Genomic DNA, 19,219 nt, shown 5'->3' with positions numbered 1-19,219 from the left:
CAAAATCATCTCTTTCATGTCTCTCATGTTCTGCCGGTGTGCGGCATTATTGGGATCCCAATTTGGGTCTGCCAGAGGGAATTTAGTATCTGCGGCCGGGGCATTTGGGACATTTGCATTCCTTCGCTCCCAAGCCCCGAGCGCAGCTCACCGAATCTGGCCCCTCTCTTCTGGCGTATAGAGGTGGGCTAAAATGTAATTCAGTTCCCCCCAGGAGTATTCCACCGGGCCGAGAAAAAGTTCCAATTGTTCGGCGGCGGTATGGGCGTTCTCTTGCATACGAGGGAGGGTCTTTTTTAATTCCCTCAACTCACTGGGTTTGATGGGAACTGTTACGTAACTGGTGACGGTCACCCCCTGTGCGTTCGTTCCGTTCGGGACTTCCCGGACGGGGAAGGCACTGGACCTTAGACTAAAGGGCAAGTTCTGAATGTCTTGGTTCAGCTGGTCCAGCTCTTTCCGCAGCCCGGGATAGGGTGGGGGCGCCGGAGGGGGAGCGGTAGGAAGAGGAGGAGGAGGAGGAGGTGGCGGCCCCCATTGAGGTCTAGTCAGCCAGAGGTCCTCCTCCTCATCCTCCTGTTCTTTTTGGACAAAAATTTTGGCTAACTTGGGTCGAGGCCCCTCCCAATGAACATGGAACCAGACTTCCACATAGGGTTCCTGTGTTAACATTTTATGCTCCACAGTGTAGTTTTTTAGTTGGGTCACCCAGTAATTACTGGGGATTCCAAGAGTATCCCAATGGTAGGGGAATTCGGGGTCCACTAGTGGATATTTTGGCCATTCTTTAGTGCACAAAGTTATCATGGTCGGTTTTTCCAGACCCCTGGTGAATGGACACAACCAGGGTGTCTCCCATTGTTGCAACAATTGTCCTAATGGAGAATCCGTGGGGATTCCCCTACTGCGTTTTTCCCACTGGCCCCTGGCCTTACACTCTTACTCTGCGCCTTACCCATCCTTCCTGACTACGTTTCCCACCTTACAGAAGGTCCCGGACTCTTCTGTCCCCTTGCGGCGTCCAACGCCTCGTAACCACGCTAATCTCCCCGAGATTATGGGTAGGTTGTACTCACCAGACCTCCCAGAGGTCCCCTCGTCGGCCGACTTCCTCTTTACTTCTGTCTGACTGGCGATTGGAGTCCCGTCCCGGACCCGACTCCGGGGAAAACGGGAGACACCTCAACGGGGTGTTACGGCCGATTACTCACCGGTTCCCCACAGTCCGGTCCACGTCGAGGACTCCTGGCTGGCTCGCCAATTTTGTCAGAAAACGACAGACACGGGTTCGGTTGTCCAGTAGACAGAAGTTTTTATTGGGCACGTTTGCAAAGGTGGGTCCCTCCCGCAGCAATGGAGGAACCCCGAAGCAAGGTCTGACAGGTTTTTATACCCCCTATCTGTCCTCCCCCTCCTACGAGGCCTTGGCTCACAATCTCACCTTTTTTACTGCCCCGGAGCGCCGCTAATTAACCGCAAAACCGCAGACATTCCACTTTCCGAATCCAATCAGCGCAATACACATTCCAATCCCCACTTGACCCGACAGCCGCCCCCTGCCGTTTCTCTTCACTCTGGAGCGAACGTGCCTCTTGCCTGCAGTCTTTCCTCCCTCCTGCCGTCCCTCTCCACTCTGGTGCGAGTGTGCCTTCTGCCCATCCTCCCTCCTGCCACCCCCCCAAGGCTGCCCCATGGTGCACAGCGCTCTCCCTTAGCAAACATGGTTCGTTTGAGGCCCTCACTTCTCCCTGCCTTCTCACATTACTCTTCTGTTCTTTCTTGACAAAGAGTGCAGAAGGTGCAGCCTCTGGGCTACGTGTGATCTGTTAGAAGGTTGAATGCAGTCTGTCAAGCTCTTTTTTGCCTTTTTGTGTATTTGAGGGCAAAATCTGTATCTTAAGCCTTGCAGAAGCTGAAGATATTCATTGCATCCCTAAAAAACCCATGCCCCTTGGGAAAAAAAATAAGTTTCCCCTCATTTTTTGATATTTTAGAGAGTAATGTAGGAAGTGGTGCTATGTGCACTGCCTTGATCTCCTGAATGAAAGGCAGGATATAAATCTAATAAATACAAAATAAAATAGATACTTTAAGCCTCTGCAAAGCTTAAGGTTCTCATTTCTCCCCTTATATTCCCCCAAGCACCCTCCCCCCCACCATTCAATAAAGGGCTTTCGGCCCCACCTATTGCTCTCCACTTGTCATCTGCTAGAGAGAAAGCTTCAGTAGCAAGCACTATAACAGTGGGGGAAAAAAAGTTTCAGCGTCTCTACTAATGAAGAAAAAGCCGCTGCCTGGGGAGAGGGTTATTTTGGGGGCATCATTTAATGGTAGAATGGATGTCTTCACCCCATGGATGGCATGTTGCCTAGAAGCTGGCCAGAAGGACTTACTGTTCATAAAACAATCAGATTATACCGTTGGGTGTTTTTTTTTTTGGATGTTATTTAAAGGGGGAAAAACAAACACCATCTAGAACATTATCTGATGAGCTAGAGAGTTGAAGAGCAGCAATGAAGCCTTTATAGAAGGTTAATGTTTAACCATTTGCAGCATAATGCAGAATATTACCTTTAAACAAGTCTGCAACCAATTTTCTTTGACAACAAAAAATAAAACTTGTCTGTTTCAGCATAAAATTGTCCAGTTGGGTTATGTATCTTTTCGCCCCCAAACAAAACAGTGGATTTGATCTAATTTGTTATCTACCTGTTTTGTTCAGGAGCTCAAGGTGGTAGATGTCCTTCCATTTTTACCTACAACAGAAACAGCAGCCCTGTGAGATAGGTTGGGCTAAGACAGTGTGACTGGCTCACCCAGTAAGCTTCCATGGCTGATGATGGTCTTAAAGTGGGTCTCCTTGGTGCCAGTCCAGTGCCTCAACCCCTAATGTCGCTTTTCTGGAAACTGATGCAAGCATTTGAATACATTTATCAGTGTTTACAGATGACAGGCTGATTAGGTATTCCTGGGAATAGTAATCTCAACACCGTGTGAAGGACACCTGTTTGGGAAAGGTGTCTTAATAGATGTTGGCATTTTTTCTTGTTTCTCACTATCGGGCATGCAGCCCCTGCTGCTTTTACATCTAGTGATTTAATTCCTTTGGCATTTGAAACTCAGTAGATGTTGAATAATTTGGTGACATGAGTGCTGTCTTCGTGTTGTTATTCAATGGTAATTGAATTTTCAAAGACAGCACACTCTACCACGCATATTAAAGGTAGGTTTGCACAATACATTCTTCCCATCAAACCTAATGCCATCCCACCCGGTGCCCCTGAGGTTTATCTGTACTTGCAAGCAAGCAACCAGCCAACAAAACTAAGCATAAAAGAGAGAGAGAGAGAGGCGTGCGCGTGCGCACGCTCCTGGGTTGTCTCAGATCATGTCGAGTTTCTTGATTTTAGGTTACTGTGGGAGATTGTGTTTAATTTAAATTAAGTTAAGGTCAGATATAAGGGCAAAATGACAGTTTCTTATTTAGTGATAAGGAGATGCTTGACACTTCCATGGTGGGGAGAAATTGGAATGGCAGTGCTAATGGATTTGGGGCCTTTTGGACAAGAACAAATTGGAGATTTGAGGTGTCTTTATAATACTGCCCATATTTAAAAATGTCCAAACAGAGCAGGGATGAGCAAGGTACCTGAGCCCCTTTTTGAGGCCTTTCGGTGTTCTAGAGCAAGCAGTAATTTAAATCTGAAATATGCTTTACACTAAGGTTATACAGGCTTCAAAAGTGATTCGTAAGAAGGACTTTGGCTGTTGTGTCTTTGCTGTATGTGTCTTTTTTCAGGTTTCTGCATGAGCCTGAGAAAAGATGCTGCTGCTTTAAGAGTCACCTTAGAGGTGAGCTGCTTAAATGATTCAGTTCATAGCAGCAGGGTTACTTCAGGTTCCCTGTAGAAAGACAAGCTGCTTTCATGAAGAGAGCTCCGGTGAGGTCCAAAACATTTCTTCCAAATCATTTTTGAGGTCTGTCTGGTCCTACTTTACATCAGCAATATCTCTCTTGAACCGAGTTGACTCCTGATGACTACATGAAGACACCCTTGTGGTCTTCTTGACAACCACATGGAAGTCGCTTGCCACTGCCACCTTCTAGGGTGTTTTTGCAACTTCCCAAGCTGGCCTACAAGCTTAGGCTTTCCTGATAGCCCCCCATCCCAATATTAACCAGGTCTAGCCCTGCTTAGCTTTTTTTTTTTTTGCAGTCAGCTAAGGCTGGATAAGTGCTGCCACCTTCTGTGACTTGCTTTGCATAGCATTAAAAAAAAAAGCATGAACACCTCACCCACACTCAAATCTAGAGGGAGAAAAACATGAAAATTCCTACTGCAGTCTTCAGCCCACTCAAAAAACATTAAGCTTAATCTCCCAGTCACTTGAAGTTTGTCTCCCCTTGACTGGGGCATCCTTCATCAGCTTGGAGTGCCCGAGAGAGCATCCCTGCCCCAACATTTCTCCCCCTCCCCATTCCATCTATTACCAGCTAAACCTCACTTCTCTTGCCGTGTGTCTGTTACTGCCTGCCTTTTTGTAGTCCGGTCACAGAAAAACTCCCGCTGTGTGGTTGCATTTTGCTTTCGCCCTCCCCTCTGCTCTGTGCTCCCATCCTTTCTCCAGCAAAGGGGACCCGCCAAAATGAGAGATTTTTCAAGTACAGGGAGATCCAGCGCCTGTCATTAGCTCCCATTGTTGATACATCATCTGCCACCAGACTGACTTAAGCAAGGAAAAATGAGAGAGAAGACTTATTCCCCTCTGATCATAACAAGGAAAGAACTGGATTGGGGAGGGGTGATGATTTCTCATTCAGCAGTTGCGGCAGTGAGAAATTATTTGAGGGCTGGGCAGTGGATTATGAAACACATCAAGCTGTCTCTGAAGATGGCAGCCCAACCTCAAGATTTAGCATTCCTGGAACATGTAGTGCAGCTTATACAATTGTTTTGACATCATCCCGTTGTGCTTCCATTTCCCCAGTGCAGAACATTGGCCTCCATAGGAAATGCCCTGAATTGGTCTGTGTTTTCCAGCAGCGGTCCCCAAACACAGTTTCCAGAAGTGTTGAGCCATCTGGCTGGGAGTGGTAGTACTCACGCATCTGAAGGATGCTGGGTAAGATCAAGGGGAGGACTCAACATGAAACTTCTATTTTTACTGTCTTCCCTGGGTTGCTGTTTACATGTAGTTTTGTCCCCAGGAAATGTGTGTGGACTTGCCATTTCCTTCAAAAGACGCTCATGTGTTGATGATGTGCTCCTCTGGTGTCGCTGAAAGATTAAGTGGTGTTTGGTGTTTTTCTATCTGTGTCTTTCATGCATTACAATAGGGCTGATTAATTGGAAGTGAAACGTTACAGACAAAGCCCTGGCCAAGCTCTATGGCCTGTTATTAACTAGCGGCATGCGAAGAACTGGCCAGAACTACGTGACCTAACTTGTCTTTCGCTGTGGCTAGGCTGTTGATATAAGAGCGCCCTCTGCAGGACAGGTAGGGTCATTGTGTCAGGAGAGAAATACGATCAGTGGAAAAAGCTACAGAATGGGCATTCAGATGAAAACCAACTGCGTTTTTGTTTTTTCTCTCTGAAAGAACTTGGGTGGTTTGCAGACTTGAAAATTGGAAGAAGTAAATTACTAGAGGAAAGGTGAATAAGAGTTTGAGTAAATCAGATGTCAAAGATTTCACAGGGGTGAAAGAGGACTTGCAGACTAATCCTGTCCTATTTTTTATAAGAGTCTTGTTGGCAGGTATGGCTGGCCCTTTGCAGGCCCTCAGCCCTCTGTGTGCAAATGTAGAAGCCGTTTTTCAAGACTAACTGCAGGCTTATTAGAACTGGTTGAATAAGATAAATTGCCTCCTGTTACGTAAATATATAGAACTGTCCATGTCAAATTGAAGGATTTGGGGAGATTCTTGGAAGGCCATCTGGTCCAGTCCCTGAAGATCAGTGCAGAACAGAGCTGTGCTTTGGATTTGAAGGTAAAAAGATGGTCCTGGGAAAAGATGTGTTTGGTTCAAAGTGCTACAGGCACTTCCTCACATGTTCTGAAGTGCCTTTTTGCTTTTGAGTCTGAAGCACTGCACAGCACTAATGCAGAACTTAGAATTCCTGCTTTGCTGATAGACAAACCAGCCAGCCTCTATCTACATACCTCCAGGGAGAAGAGCATCTCCCATCTCCCAAGATAGTCTGATCTGTTGTCAAACAGCTTTCCAATGTTTTTCCTAGAGTTGAATGCTGCTTCCTGTCTTAACATTCAGTTGAAATCATCCTAACCTTTGCTTCTACCTGTGCCCTCAAGCACAGGGGAGAACTAGACTGCTCCATCTTCTGTGAGATGGCTCTTCAGGTCTTCGGCAATGTCTGCAAAAGCCTGTGTGGGACCCTCACATCCCTTGTGGGACGAAATCCATATGTGGGGGGTGGGAGTTAGCATCCTTTGGACCATTTTCAGTTGATTGATCTCAGACTCTCAGCAGCGGAAGGAGAAGACCCAATGCTGCTAGGGAGGAGAAAAGAAGGCTCATGTGAAGCCAAGGAAACTGGGATTATTTATTTTGTATCTATACTGCTGGGCTCAGAATCAAGAAAGGAATCACTTATATGTTTATTCATTTCATTGTATTTTCTTCCTGTTACTCCTTGAAGGGGCTCTGTGTGGTATTAAGAATCCCTTCCCCTGCCCCTTTATCATCACAACAATCCTGTGAGGTAGGATAGGTTGAAAGGAAGGTGAGAGTGACTGGTCCATGGTCACCCAATAAGTTTCATGGCTGAACAGGGATGTGGACTTGGGTTTCTTTTGCCTTAATTCCATCTTCTAATGGCGTTTAACACATCCTCTTACAGTGGATGCTGTCACCCTGTGTCCAGTGGTAGTATTAACCCCTTTCCCATAGTGCTTTTCTACTCAGAAACTCTCCCTCCCCCCTCCCTCCCTCCCTCCCTCCATTCCTTGTGGGTGGGTAAGAAGGCAAAGCGTTTTCGAAGAGAACACTGTATTTCTTTAAAAAAAAGGGAGGGGGCCATTTTTGATGTAGCTGATCAGGCAATTGAAAGGTGAGAAGGTGGCAAGTTCTGGAAAGGTATCCAGACCTGTCCACTTTCCTTGAGATCATCTTCTCACTGCAATGGCAAATATCTGGAATATAATTTCTGGCCCATTGGCTCATTCTTGAGGGGGTGGGATTGGGATGAGAGATGCTCTATGGCAGATGACCCAAGGAAAGAAGTTTCCCCCAGTCTGCTTATTCTCTTGCTCTCATTTTTTTTTTCGTTTTGCAGGTTGCGGTACATGGTGAAACAGCTGGAGACAGGAGAGGTGAATATCGAGGAGCTGAAGAAGAACTTGGAATATACAGCTTCTTTGCTTGAAGCGGTTTATATTGATGAGACCAGGTGCGAATGTAAGGGTTGGAAAGCCCTGTGGGTGTCTGTCTGGTCCAACACTATTCCCCTCCTTCCCCCTAAAAAAAAAAAAAAAAGCCAGAATGAGTGCCATTGGATAGCCTGGCCATCCCTGAGCTGAACACCCTCCAGACTAAGGGACTTCAGTTTCTATTGAACATTGCTGAAAATTCTGGAAGTTGGTCTGTGCATTGGAGAACACCCTGGTTGAGGAAAACTGGGATAAAATGAGTGAAGGGGAGTTCATAGGCCAACAGAGACTGTTTTGGAAGACAGGCAGTAATTTGAAGACGGTGTTTGGTGTCACGGCTTGGATGTTGGCAGAAACTCTGCTGGGTTGCGCCAGCTCTCAAGGCCTTTATTGGGAGGATCTTCCTGTGAATTCCAGTTCATGTTGGGACTGGGGAGAGTTATGGTTCCCCCTAGTGGCAGACTGACATATGAAGAGCTCGCCAACCTTGGATCCATTGAATTCAGAGAGTCAATTATCTAAGTCACAAAGCTCACTCCTCAGTTATCTCTTAAATTATATAAAACAATTTCTCCCAGACAAGTAAAGGCACATTAGAAGACAGAGACCTAATCTCTTTCTAGAGTCCAGAGATGTACTAATGGCATTTCCCTATTACTGAGTTGTTCTTCATCCATTCTTAAGTTGTCAGAAAACAATACCACCGTGAAATTTGCTGTCCCCATTATTGATCCCTCTTTGGCCTTTATTCTTGTTGTTCCCAGTTGCTATCAGTCACCTGACTTCCTTCCAAAGTCATGGTTGGAAACCTAATAGCTTCACCCACCTTGTAGCTGCTCTTGGACCTTCAGAATAAGGGAGAACACACTACTTTAGCGTGGGTACAGCTAAAAGGACTTAAGGCCATCTCACTCATGGGCTGGTGTAGGCAGTGTTATGGAGACTTGGTGAAAAAAAATGATGATGATAAAGTGTGTGTGTGGTTAGTGAAAGTGGGGACACGCCCTAAGAAGAACTCTCAAGTGCTCCCTAGTTGGCAGCTGTCCAGATCTATGCAGCCTGATCTACCTGTATAGACAACTTTCTGGCTCTTTCAGAAGTTATAACCAGGAACCTGGCTTCAGTGCTCTCCTTCCTCCCCATCTGCTTGTGTTTGTGAAAACAGGGCAAGCAGAAAGGAAAGAAGGTAGGAATCAGATTCCACAAGAATTCAAACTGGGAAGTGGTGTTTGAACTGGACTAATTGAGGGAGGGCTTGCTCCCCACTTTTTTTTCCTGTGGGAGGAATAGCAGGCATGTCATTACCTGTGGAATGCAATTCAATCTAAAAGAAATTTGGAGAACTCTCTTGGATTTAAAGAGTTAAAGGCCCCATAATTTCATTTTTTAAATTCTTTTTGACATTTACAAGATAATCCGGTGTTGAAAATCAGGCTAAGTGCCGGTTTTACTGTTGTTCTCTGGGCTTCTTTTTTATTTTGGGGGGGGCAGTGTAATTGCAGCTCTGGTCTCCTATTGTGATGCGTATCGCTCCTAATTGCTTCTCATCCATCCTTCCTCTCCCCACTGGCACCATTCCTGTTTCAGGAAGATTCTGGACACAGAAGATGAACTCCAAGAGATCAAGTCTGATGCCGTACCCTCTGAAGTCCGAGACTGGCTGGCCTCCACTTTTACCCAGCAGACCCGGGCCAAGGGGCGCCGTTCGGAGGAGAAACCCAAGTTTCGCAGCATTGTGCATGCTGTTCAAGCTGGCATCTTCGTGGAAAGGTTTGGCTCTTCTTCCCGCTCCCTGGACTGCCTGGAATTAGAATAAAATAGGGTGTAAGGAATGAGGGACTATAGTTGTGGGGTTGAATAAGGAATGTTTCACAGGAGATGACAGAGGGAGGAGAATGCTTTGCTCTAGCTTAGCTTTTCCCAGCTGAGAACTCCATCTCTGATTTCTTGTACTGCAGTTTACCAAACCCCTATTGGCATAGTTAGCCATGCTGGCTAGGGCGGATGGAAGTATAGACCCCTTAGGAGGGCATCAGGTTGGAGCAAGGTGGCCAGATGGACAACTTGGGTCTGACTGCATTTCTGGGGAATCAGTGCATGGAGGTGTACTTTAGTTCTCTTTTAGGAAAGGGGATTGAGATGATGAAGAGAAAAGGAGTGAGTGGAAAAGAGGAAATAGAGCGAATTGCATATAATATTGGTGAAAATAACATGTGAAATATATTAATTTAGAATGAGCCCTGTGAGTCTGGGGAATCTGTGGATGGGTCTGGAACACTACTGGGCCACTGACCTCTAGTATCTCTGTGGAAGAGGCTCAGATTCAACATGCCTGAAATTTATTGCCCAGCCTGGGGAAAGCTGAATGCTCCTTGCATGCTTGATGGGATCTGGAAGCCATTTCTAATGGCAAGTAAGCCAGATCTCCCAGGGACTGTCTAACTGTGTGTCCTCCATTGTGCAGGATGTTCCGTCGAACGTACACAGCTGTGGGACCCAATTATTCTCCCTCGGTCATCAATTGTCTGAAGGTAACAACCCTGCTGGGGGGATTCTGATAACAGTGCTGTGCTATCTGTGTAAGTCTCTGCTGAATGTAATAAGGCTTATATCCTGGTAAGAGGGCACAGGTTCCCAATTTTTACATCTGTGATTTTTCCTGCTTGAGAAGAGGCTTCTGTCATCCACCCCACCCCAATTCTCAAGGTTACTTTCACCCATCACCTCAAGCCATCCATTGAGCAGATATTTATCAGTTACACTTTTCTAGCTATTCCCTTTTATATGGTCTATAAAAAGGACACCGGAGACAAGCCTTTCCTGAAAGTCCTAGTTTTGACCAGGAATCAATAATCCACACCGTTGGGGTTAATTAATCACTGTAGAAGGAAGAGGCTTAGAGAAATCCTTTTTGATACATGTTATAAACCACCTGGAGTCATTTGGAAGAGGGTTGTATATAAACGATAAATGAATGTGTGTACTGTGTGTGCACAATGTGTGTGTGGATGGATGGATGGGCAGACAAACAGACATATTTGTTAGGGGAATGATTAATGCCTGGAGGTGGATTTCTTGGCTCACATTAAATCCCATCTAATGGCCTTTTTTAAAAAAAATTCCTTTTCTTTTGGAGCCTTGCCCCATTTTTTCCCCCTTCCTGCACCAGCTGTAAGTTCTTTGCTGAGTGGTAACAGCAGAGCTCCTCTCGTGCTCCATCTCTCACTCTGCCTCTGCTTTTCTTGCTAGACTCTCGACCTCTGGTTTTTTGATGTCTTTGCACTGAACAGGGTGAGCGAAGACCATGCCTTGCGCACAATTGTCTTCGAGCTGCTCACCCGCCACAATCTCAACAGCCGCTTCAAGGTAAAAAACCTGAATGGGTACGAGCACGTGCGTGTGAGCGTCGTGTGCCTGCAGATTAAATCGTCTTTCAAAACTGAGAAGTAAGAGCAGCCCACTAAATATTGGTTGCTTTGAAAGCAGAAGTGGGGGTGTATTTTTCTTGCTGAGGGCCCTATTTTCGTAAGGGTGATCTTTTGAGGTGCTGCAGGCCAAGGTCTGGAGCCAGAATGCTCTGTGGGCAGATCCAGAGTCAGAAGTGAATGGGGTCATTTCTCTTCTTTCCCCCCTTTTTCCCCAACCGAAGGATTGCCAGGGAAGGGACTGACCACTTTGGGTAAAGGTTTTGAAAGTAGGCTGAGGGCTAGAGACTGCCCATCCCTCTTTTACTTTGCCAAACTCCCAACAGAGTCAAAAAGATAAAGCCTCCCTTGAATATGGCCCTTGCTGCTCCCCCCAGAAATGGTTTGCCATTGTCTTCTTTCAGAATATATTTTTGACTTTCCAATCTCTCCTGGGATTTTCTGTTGGTCTCCTTTCCAAGTATGAAGCAGATCTGATCTCACTTAGCTTTGTTTTGAGATCAGTCAAGGTTGGCCAGGTGCTGCAACTTGCTGGGACTCCAGCAGGATAGCCACAGTAATTTTTTGCACTGAAATACAATAGAAGTTAAATGTGTTGTTTAAATTACCAGGGCTTTTGCGGGGGAAGGCTACAGTAAAGGAAACCTGATTGAAACCGAACCCCTGCAGAAGTTTTATACTTGAGCACTCATCATCCTTCACGGGCATAGCCAGTGGCATAGAATTATTGGACTGGTAACCAACTGCCTCTCCTGAATTGAATGGCTCAAAGTTTTCCAGATGAGATGCTGCTTTGATGATAGAGTGTGCTGAACATTCATGATAAGGCTACCGTTGTCTTCCTCTACCTTTAAAACTTCCACTTTGAACAAATGCTAAGCCGTAATTTGACTTGCCAGTATGGACCACCCAGGTCACTCTGGCTTTTTCAACAAACTATGGCTTATTGTGATCCCAATCATCATTTGCTAGGAGCTCCAGCCTGAAAGTTTAATTTACAGGAAGAGAATGGCAATCTGATACCCCAAATAGTAAAGCCTTAAAGGGAAGGAAAGAAATTTGCCCAACAGCTTCATTCAGAGAGGTTCTTTACTGGAAGGGATGTTCCTTATTTTAAGGGACAGCCTATATGTTAATCAATCATCCTTTTAGCATCTCATGTAAAATGTAAAAGGATGCCCCAAATTTATGCTTCCTTAGAACAGAAGGGTCATATTTTTTTCATTCCAGGTACATCTCTGATAAATGACCCTCAACTGTGGAAGTTTCATCTAGCTACATATAACACTGTACTGACATTTGAGGAAATGGTCTTTTCAGCAACAGTAATAAAAGCACCGTGCTCATTTGACTGAGGAACAAAACAGCCATGTGATCCTCTGCATTTAAGCTGCGAATGGTTTCTCAGTGCTTTCACTGAAATCATAAGGATGAATTGCATTGGAAGAAAAGAAGCTGGTGCAGTAGGTCAGTGTTTTTCAAACTTGGCAACTGTAAGATGTGTGGACTTCAACTCTCAGAATTGCCATGCTGGCTGGGGAGTTCCGGGCGTTGAAGTCTACACCTCTTAAAGTTGCCGAGTTTGAAAAACACTGCAGTAGATCATTTATATTAAAAAGGGATTCTTACTCTGCTCAGGAGCCAAGATTCAAGGGTTTTTAGCTCAATCTCCAGCATCTTCAAGTTGGACTGGGAAAGACCCGTCTAAAACACTGGAGAGCCACTACCACTTCAGGCAGATCACATTTCACATCTGTTGGACTGCAGCCCCCACCATCCCAAACCAGATTTCCTATGCTGGCTCAGGAGTTATAGTCCAACATAACTGGAAGACACTCCTTGGAAAGGCTAATACAGATGACACCATGCTAGATGGACTGACGGTCAGATTCAGGAGAAGTCACCTTAGCTTGTTCCTGCTTCCAGATTCTGGGGCCACCCTGTCTTTTTGTCGTTTTTCAGATCCCGACGGTGTACCTCATGACTTTCCTGGATGCACTGGAGGCTGGTTATGGGAAATATAAGAACCCTTATCACAATCAGATACATGCTGCTGATGTTACCCAGACTGTACATTGCTTCTTGCTTCGCACTGGCATGGTGGTGAGTCTACTGTGTGGACTGGGTGCTTCCGTGAATGTCCCATTTGTTCACCTTTGAGCTGGGAGGTATTAATATTACATGCTTAGAAAATTAATTCTGGTTTCCTGTGTCTGGAGAAACTGCAGAGTCCTGGGTTTTAGTCCATGACTTTCTGCTGGGCTGATGTGAACTACCTAGGACAGATCCCAGGAATGAGAATTCCATGCTGTTTTGCTTCCAAATTACTCTTTGTCAAAACTCACTGAAACTCCATGCATGAAACAGTGACATAAACAACACAGTGCCCTCTAGAGGTCTCCTCTGTTTAGCACTAAGCTAAACAGGAAAACGGGTTGCAGTCAGCAAATGTTCACTCAGTGAATTGGGCTTTTCGCAATGTGTTCCTCCTCCCTCTTCTTTCATTTCAGAATGAGGCTGTGTATCTGTAAAAATTGGGCAATAAGCAAAAACTCGACAGGTTATAGTACAAGAGGAATACAATGTTGTAATTAAAATATAGAATCATATCAATAAAAAACAAACAAACCTTGGAATAAATCAGTAACCTCACCAACTAAAATCCATTCCAGCAAATAAAACATCTTGAAAACCAAATCTCTCTGAAAATTCTGGCTGTTGGGAATTCCCATGGCAGGGAGTGAGAAGTTCCAGTGAGGATGAGGCAGAAGGAAGGGCTTTTCCCAGGATTCTTAAAACCGGGATCAACTTATATGGGAAAACACAGCTTTTCAGTTAAGCTGCTTCCCAGTCCTGTATGGCTTTGAAGGTCATAGCCAGCAATTGGGATCATGCATGGAAGTGATGCCAGCTGAAAATGCTGGCAGTCATATTCCCAGCACACCTAGAAAGCATAAGTTTTGAGAGGCTGACTTAAGGTATCAGATAACAGACAGTTTCTTTCAGATAACACAAAGCCACATTTGTGATAGGAATCCTGAGCTGAGAAATGGAATCTGTCCTAGGTGGGAGCAGAGTTATATATGAAAGGACATACCTAGCCACACTTACACACCAAAGAGCAGTAAGATGCCTGTCCTTCTGTACCTTGTTGCTGCTTCTCTTTTGCCATGCAAAGTGCAATTGGGCTATAGTGTCTGTTTTCAGGAATGAAGGTTTTAAGTCAGAATCTGAGCCCCTGATAGGACAGCAACGGATGTAGAAGGGTTGTGGAATCAGAGGGATCTGGTCATTGGGATGACCCTATATTGCAGAACCTATCCTCCATTTATGATGGCAAACATCTGGAATTATTCCCAGACATCACCCTTTCATTCCTACAGGTGCTGACCATCTCCCCTGCTTTTTCTTCCTCTACAGCACTGCCTGACAGAGATTGAGGCCCTGGCCATTATCTTTGCAGCCGCAATCCATGACTATGAGCACACGGGTACCACCAATAGCTTCCACATCCAGACCAAGTAAGTAATAAAGTTGCATAGATGTTCCGTTGCTAACCTTACAGTGTCATTTTAGAGGAAAGAAAAGTGCTGAAAGACCTGTGGAATGCACAATAACAAATAATAAGTCAACTATGTTGGTTACTTGAGGCTTCCATGGCCTCCTTTTGCCATGCAATTAAGGATGAACCAGTGTAGGCCATTGTACTGAGTATACTTGGATTTAACCAAAATGTTGGAAAGTTCATCAGTTCCTCAAAAAACAGGATCACCCATTCTTGTCCTTGAGATTGCTTTTGCTGAAGCCACCTTGGTGCTGTATGGCTTTCTTCCTTTTCAGGTCAGATACTGCCATTTTGTACAATGACCGGTCAGTGCTGGAGAACCACCACATCAGCGCTGTTTTCCGCATGATGCAGGAAGAGGAGATGAACATACTTGTCAACCTGACCAAGGATGAATTTGTGTGAGCCCTCACAATCCCTTTCTCTACTGAACCCTGCTCTCAGGAAAAACGGGGCATGCTTTCACTGAGAAATGCTTCAAAGGGGTCCAGGCATTGGGAGGTCGGATGGGACAAGAATCAGCAAGTTGATGGTCAACCTCGCTATTAACTAGAACACAATGGCCTCTTCCCGTGTGATGCTGTGCATTTATATTTAGTTGTGAGAAAGGGCAATCATTAAGTGGAGCTTCCTCCTTTAGTAAGTGGGCTTGGGTTTATAGTCATATTAACTGCTCAGATATGCTTATGTGGGACTCCCTCTGACAGCCACTGATCAGTTCTATCTTCCATTTATTTTCAGATAACTCCAATTTGGGGTGCCATGTCTTCTCTTACGCTTCTGAGGGTGATTGAAGGGATGTTCTGGAGACCCGGCATCACAAAATTGGCGGCTTTTACATAGCAGCAGAATTTGCTTAGGTGGCAGCAGAAACAATTATTTTTTTTCTCAGCATTATGACTCCAGACTTTTTGAGGCTAAAAAGACCCAAACATACAAAATCTTTCTAGGCCGTGCATTTGTAGCATTTAGAAGTTCTCAGTTGTTGCTCAGATATTCTGTGATATGAGGAAAAATACTCTGATCACCTGCCCTTGGTTTTTGTAACCAGCCTTCCAGACCAGCAGGAAAATGTGGCAAATTGCCCTCTTGTGTGATGCCGGGAACTTCCTACTGGGGTTGTGTATGTGTGTGTGTACACACATCGATACTCAGGGAGTCTTGAAATGACTAACTAGCAGAGATGACAAGGGTTCTGGGTTCTACCAGCATTCATCCCAAAATTGTTTGCAAGGCTTGCTCTGCAGATCTCCTTCATTTCATACCTCATTTTATTCTTGAGTAGTTGAATGAAAGCCTCATTTCCATGCCAGCACCTCCCACTTGGCTTGATTGACAGCTTCAGCCTGCACTGTAGATTTCTGCCTGGCACCTGGGTTTGAAACTATTTCCAGATTCAAGACAATTTATGTACCAGATGTTCTCATCTTAGGCCCATGTCTATCATTACAGTATTCCCTCAGCTTAGCTGATAGGACGCATGAGGCTTTGTAAATAATTATCATGATAAATTGTCTAATTTTCTTGACGTCAGCTCCCTTTTCTTTCATCTCCTTTGAGAATCCACTTCTTTGTTGCTTGAGCAACAAATCTTTAGATTTGTTGGAATATAAGCTTTGCAGGGGAGGGGAGGGGGAGAGGAGGGAACGCAGGAAATGGAGCCCAGAAATCCCCTCTCATACACGTTTGATACACCCATTGTGATGACCTTTGCATTGGAATTTATACAGACATTTGTATTAGAATTTTCTGGGATCCATGTCTATGTGTGTGTATTTGCATATATGCATATGTACAGATAGGCAGATTAATAGATAGGGTGGTTTTGTTGATTCTGGAGGCATAGTGAAATTAAGCTTTTAAATTCTACTGAATTCTTTTTAAGCTCAGCTGCTCAACTGCAAAGATGATTACTTATTGAATCCATTCATAGGCAGAACGAAAAATGAAATAAAGGTTGGCAGACTCCTTCTGTTAAACGTATTACAGCTGCAGAGGACTTGCTGGGAAGATAGGATTTCCAAAGACTTCCCACAGCAAAGCAGTCAATGTGAAGATATATTATTGTCTTTGAGAACAGTGAATAGAAGGAAGGCATTTGTGTGTCTCAAATGGCATTTGAGTCTTTCCAGCCCCCAGGAGAAAGGGTTAAAGACATGACTGTCGTTATCAAAGGCAATATTGAAAGCAAAACGTGGCAACAGTATTACTTGATGCTCAAGGGTCTTTGATATTTGTGCCATCTTGGTGCAGAATTTTTCTTCTGGAACTGCAGAGAGTTTCAACTCAAATGTGATCACTCATGGTAACTGAATGGATGGATTCTTCCATTTCTCATTAAAGACAGGGATTCCTCCTGGTGTATCTGCAAGATGTATTTGTGTAAGAGATTGAACACGTAGGGGGAGTGTGTTTGATAGTGGATGTGTTTCTTTATTTCATGTGACGCAGTGAGCTCCGGTCGCTCGTGATTGAAATGGTTCTGGCTACAGACATGTCCTGTCACTTCCAGCAAGTCAAGTCCATGAAAACTTCCCTGCAGCAGCTTGAGCGGTAAATGGCAGAAGGAGGGTGTGTGTGTGTGCATGCACATATGCATGTATTTAAAAAATTGCTATAATGACCTCTGGGTATGTAACAGAAAAAAGAGTGGATTTGAAAGCATAACATCGTGTTTTTTTTTAATTGAAGTTGGCAGATGCATACCAACCTGCAGACATTAGAAAGCTCTCTAGCTAATCTGAGGCAGTTTCCTAGTGATGACACTGATCACCAAGTCAATTCAGAGTGAGGGTGGACAATGCTTCTTTTAGAGATGTTTTGAAAGCAAGTGTTGCAAAAGCCAGAAGATATGCTCTAAGCTTGGTTGTTTGCTTGCAGATGTTTCGTTATCTGACTAGGTAACATCATCAGTGCAGCACGCATGAGGTTACCTAGCTGGGTAATGAAATGTCTGCAAGCAAACAATCAGGCTCAGAGAGCACCAAGGACTCCACAGTTCAACCTTGTATTCACTTGTACACACACACACTTAATATTGGAAGTTTTAAAAAAGTATAGGTGTAGGGGACTCGTAGCAATGGGTGGGACAGGACTTTCTAAGCTCCACCTGGAAATCCTTTATTCAGCCTAGTCTGAAGAATAGCCAACAGTTCTTTGAGATTGCCCCCAGGTTCCTTCCTGGATTCTTCTGGCAAGCACAGAGGGCCTGGGAAAGAGTCAAGTTCTTCACACATTTATGTGGAACATAAAGTAAGAACTGGCAGAAGTTTCTCATGTTGCCTAGGGAATATACCTGGATTTTAAAATCAGCTATAAAACTACAGTGGAAATGAGGTCTCTGGAATAAGGATGTGCACAATAGTGGTTATTCTGCTTCTTGATGGGATGGGTGCACTTGTCCAGTTGATCCTTGCTAAAGCAGGCTTCTGTACAGCAGCAAAGGTGAGTGCCTGGCACATGGCATAGCAAACTGGAGGCTGCCTGTCCCAGTTGGGACACTGTGCCTATGTGGGTACATTATGCCAGGGGCAAGACCCCATTTATGCTATTCCTGTGCTGCTGCTTCCCCAGGATTGACAAATCAAAAGCCCTCTCCTTGTTGCTGCATGCAGCTGATATCAGCCACCCTACCAAACAGTGGACGGTGCACTCCCGATGGACCAAAGCACTCATGGAAGAGTTCTTCCGTCAGGTATGCCTGGGGATCTGCCCTGGAGGAGTTCGGTTGGGCTGGGATGCCAAATAGGACTGCTGAAATCACGCTCACCTTCTTGCCCCTCTTTCCGGTAGTTACGAACACTTGCTTTTTAGATAAAGTCACAATTGTCAGGTTGTACCACATCCATAGTGCTTTCAGTGAAAAACTGTATTCCATGCCTGAACTGTGGCAGAGTTTGCACTACACGTTACACCTGGTTAGCAAATTAACCCATTTTCTGGGTTCATATCATACACTGAATTGTGCAACACTCCATAGGCTGGGTTGCATGACTTCTGAGCCATAGGACAGTTAAGTCAGTTAAAACTAACCAAATTTAGCATGTTCCGTGAATGTAACTGATCTGGTTATATATGCTGGGTCTGCCTCAAATATCTTACTACATGACTAGGTCCTGATGCTGCCTTGTTTTTTTTATAGGGAGACAAGGAAGCTGAGCTGGGATTGCCCTTCTCCCCATTGTGTGATCGTACATCCACACTGGTGGCCCAGTCACAGATTGGTGAGTTGCAGAAAACCAGACTGTATGTCATGGAGGAGCCCTCCCTGACTGCCTCTTCCTTTCCTCCCTGAATGTAGAAGAGTTGTTTATTTATCCTCCACTCCACTGGTTTATTTTCTCTTGCCACAGGCATAGCAGAGCAAACCGCCCTCATTGTGCTCTGTGTATAACCCTTCAGAGGAAAGCAGAGAAGTCCACAAGTCTGTCCCTAATAGCTTCTTCCTTCCACAGGTTTCATTGATTTTATCGTGGAACCCACTTTCCAAGTTCTGACAGACGTAGCGGAGAAAATGGTCATCCCATTAGTGGAAGAAGGTTCCAAGAATAAATCGCCCAGCCAGCAGAGCAGGTTTGCACCTACCAGGTGGGGATGAGGGACCATGGAAGACAGGGAGTTGCAGCCAGGGGTGTGAGCCTCTTTGGCGTTCTTTATTGCATTTTCTCAACCTCAGCAACTTTAAGATGTGTAGACTTCAACTCCCAGAATTGTCCAGCTAGCACGCTGGCTGGAGAAATCTGCGAGTTGAAGTTCATACATCTTGAAGTTGCTGAGGTTGAGAAACACTGCTTCATTGCATGAGGCTTCCCAGGGTTCTGTCCCACTTGTCCAACATT

At 45.0% G+C, this 19,219-nt stretch overlaps 1 protein-coding gene across 2 annotated transcripts in view; it reads left to right on the top strand.

The window, feature by feature from the left end:
• PDE1B (phosphodiesterase 1B) overlaps positions 1–19,219 on the top strand; it is a 122,188-nt gene that overhangs the window by 92,439 nt on the left and 10,530 nt on the right. For both annotated transcript variants that reach the window (XM_088137930.1, XM_088137931.1), the window contains 11 exons: positions 7,298–7,411; positions 8,979–9,161; positions 9,856–9,922; positions 10,641–10,757; positions 12,779–12,919; positions 14,237–14,337; positions 14,657–14,782; positions 16,833–16,934; positions 17,955–18,075; positions 18,523–18,604; positions 18,836–18,953. In XM_088137930.1, the coding sequence (XP_087994056.1) occupies positions 7,298–7,411; positions 8,979–9,161; positions 9,856–9,922; positions 10,641–10,757; positions 12,779–12,919; positions 14,237–14,337; positions 14,657–14,782; positions 16,833–16,934; positions 17,955–18,075; positions 18,523–18,604; positions 18,836–18,953 (1,272 nt within the window). The remainder of the gene's footprint in view (positions 1–7,297; positions 7,412–8,978; positions 9,162–9,855; positions 9,923–10,640; positions 10,758–12,778; positions 12,920–14,236; positions 14,338–14,656; positions 14,783–16,832; positions 16,935–17,954; positions 18,076–18,522; positions 18,605–18,835; positions 18,954–19,219) is intronic.

The sequence above is a fragment of the Python bivittatus genome, unplaced genomic scaffold (genome assembly GCF_059951505.1).
Source record: "Python bivittatus isolate LINGU-HERP-01145 unplaced genomic scaffold, Pbiv_v1 ctg000220_np1212, whole genome shotgun sequence".
NCBI classification, from domain to species: domain Eukaryota; kingdom Metazoa; phylum Chordata; class Lepidosauria; order Squamata; family Pythonidae; genus Python; species Python bivittatus.
The sequence above is the reverse complement of the archived record's forward strand: the minus strand, read 5'-3'. Positions and strand labels throughout refer to the sequence as shown.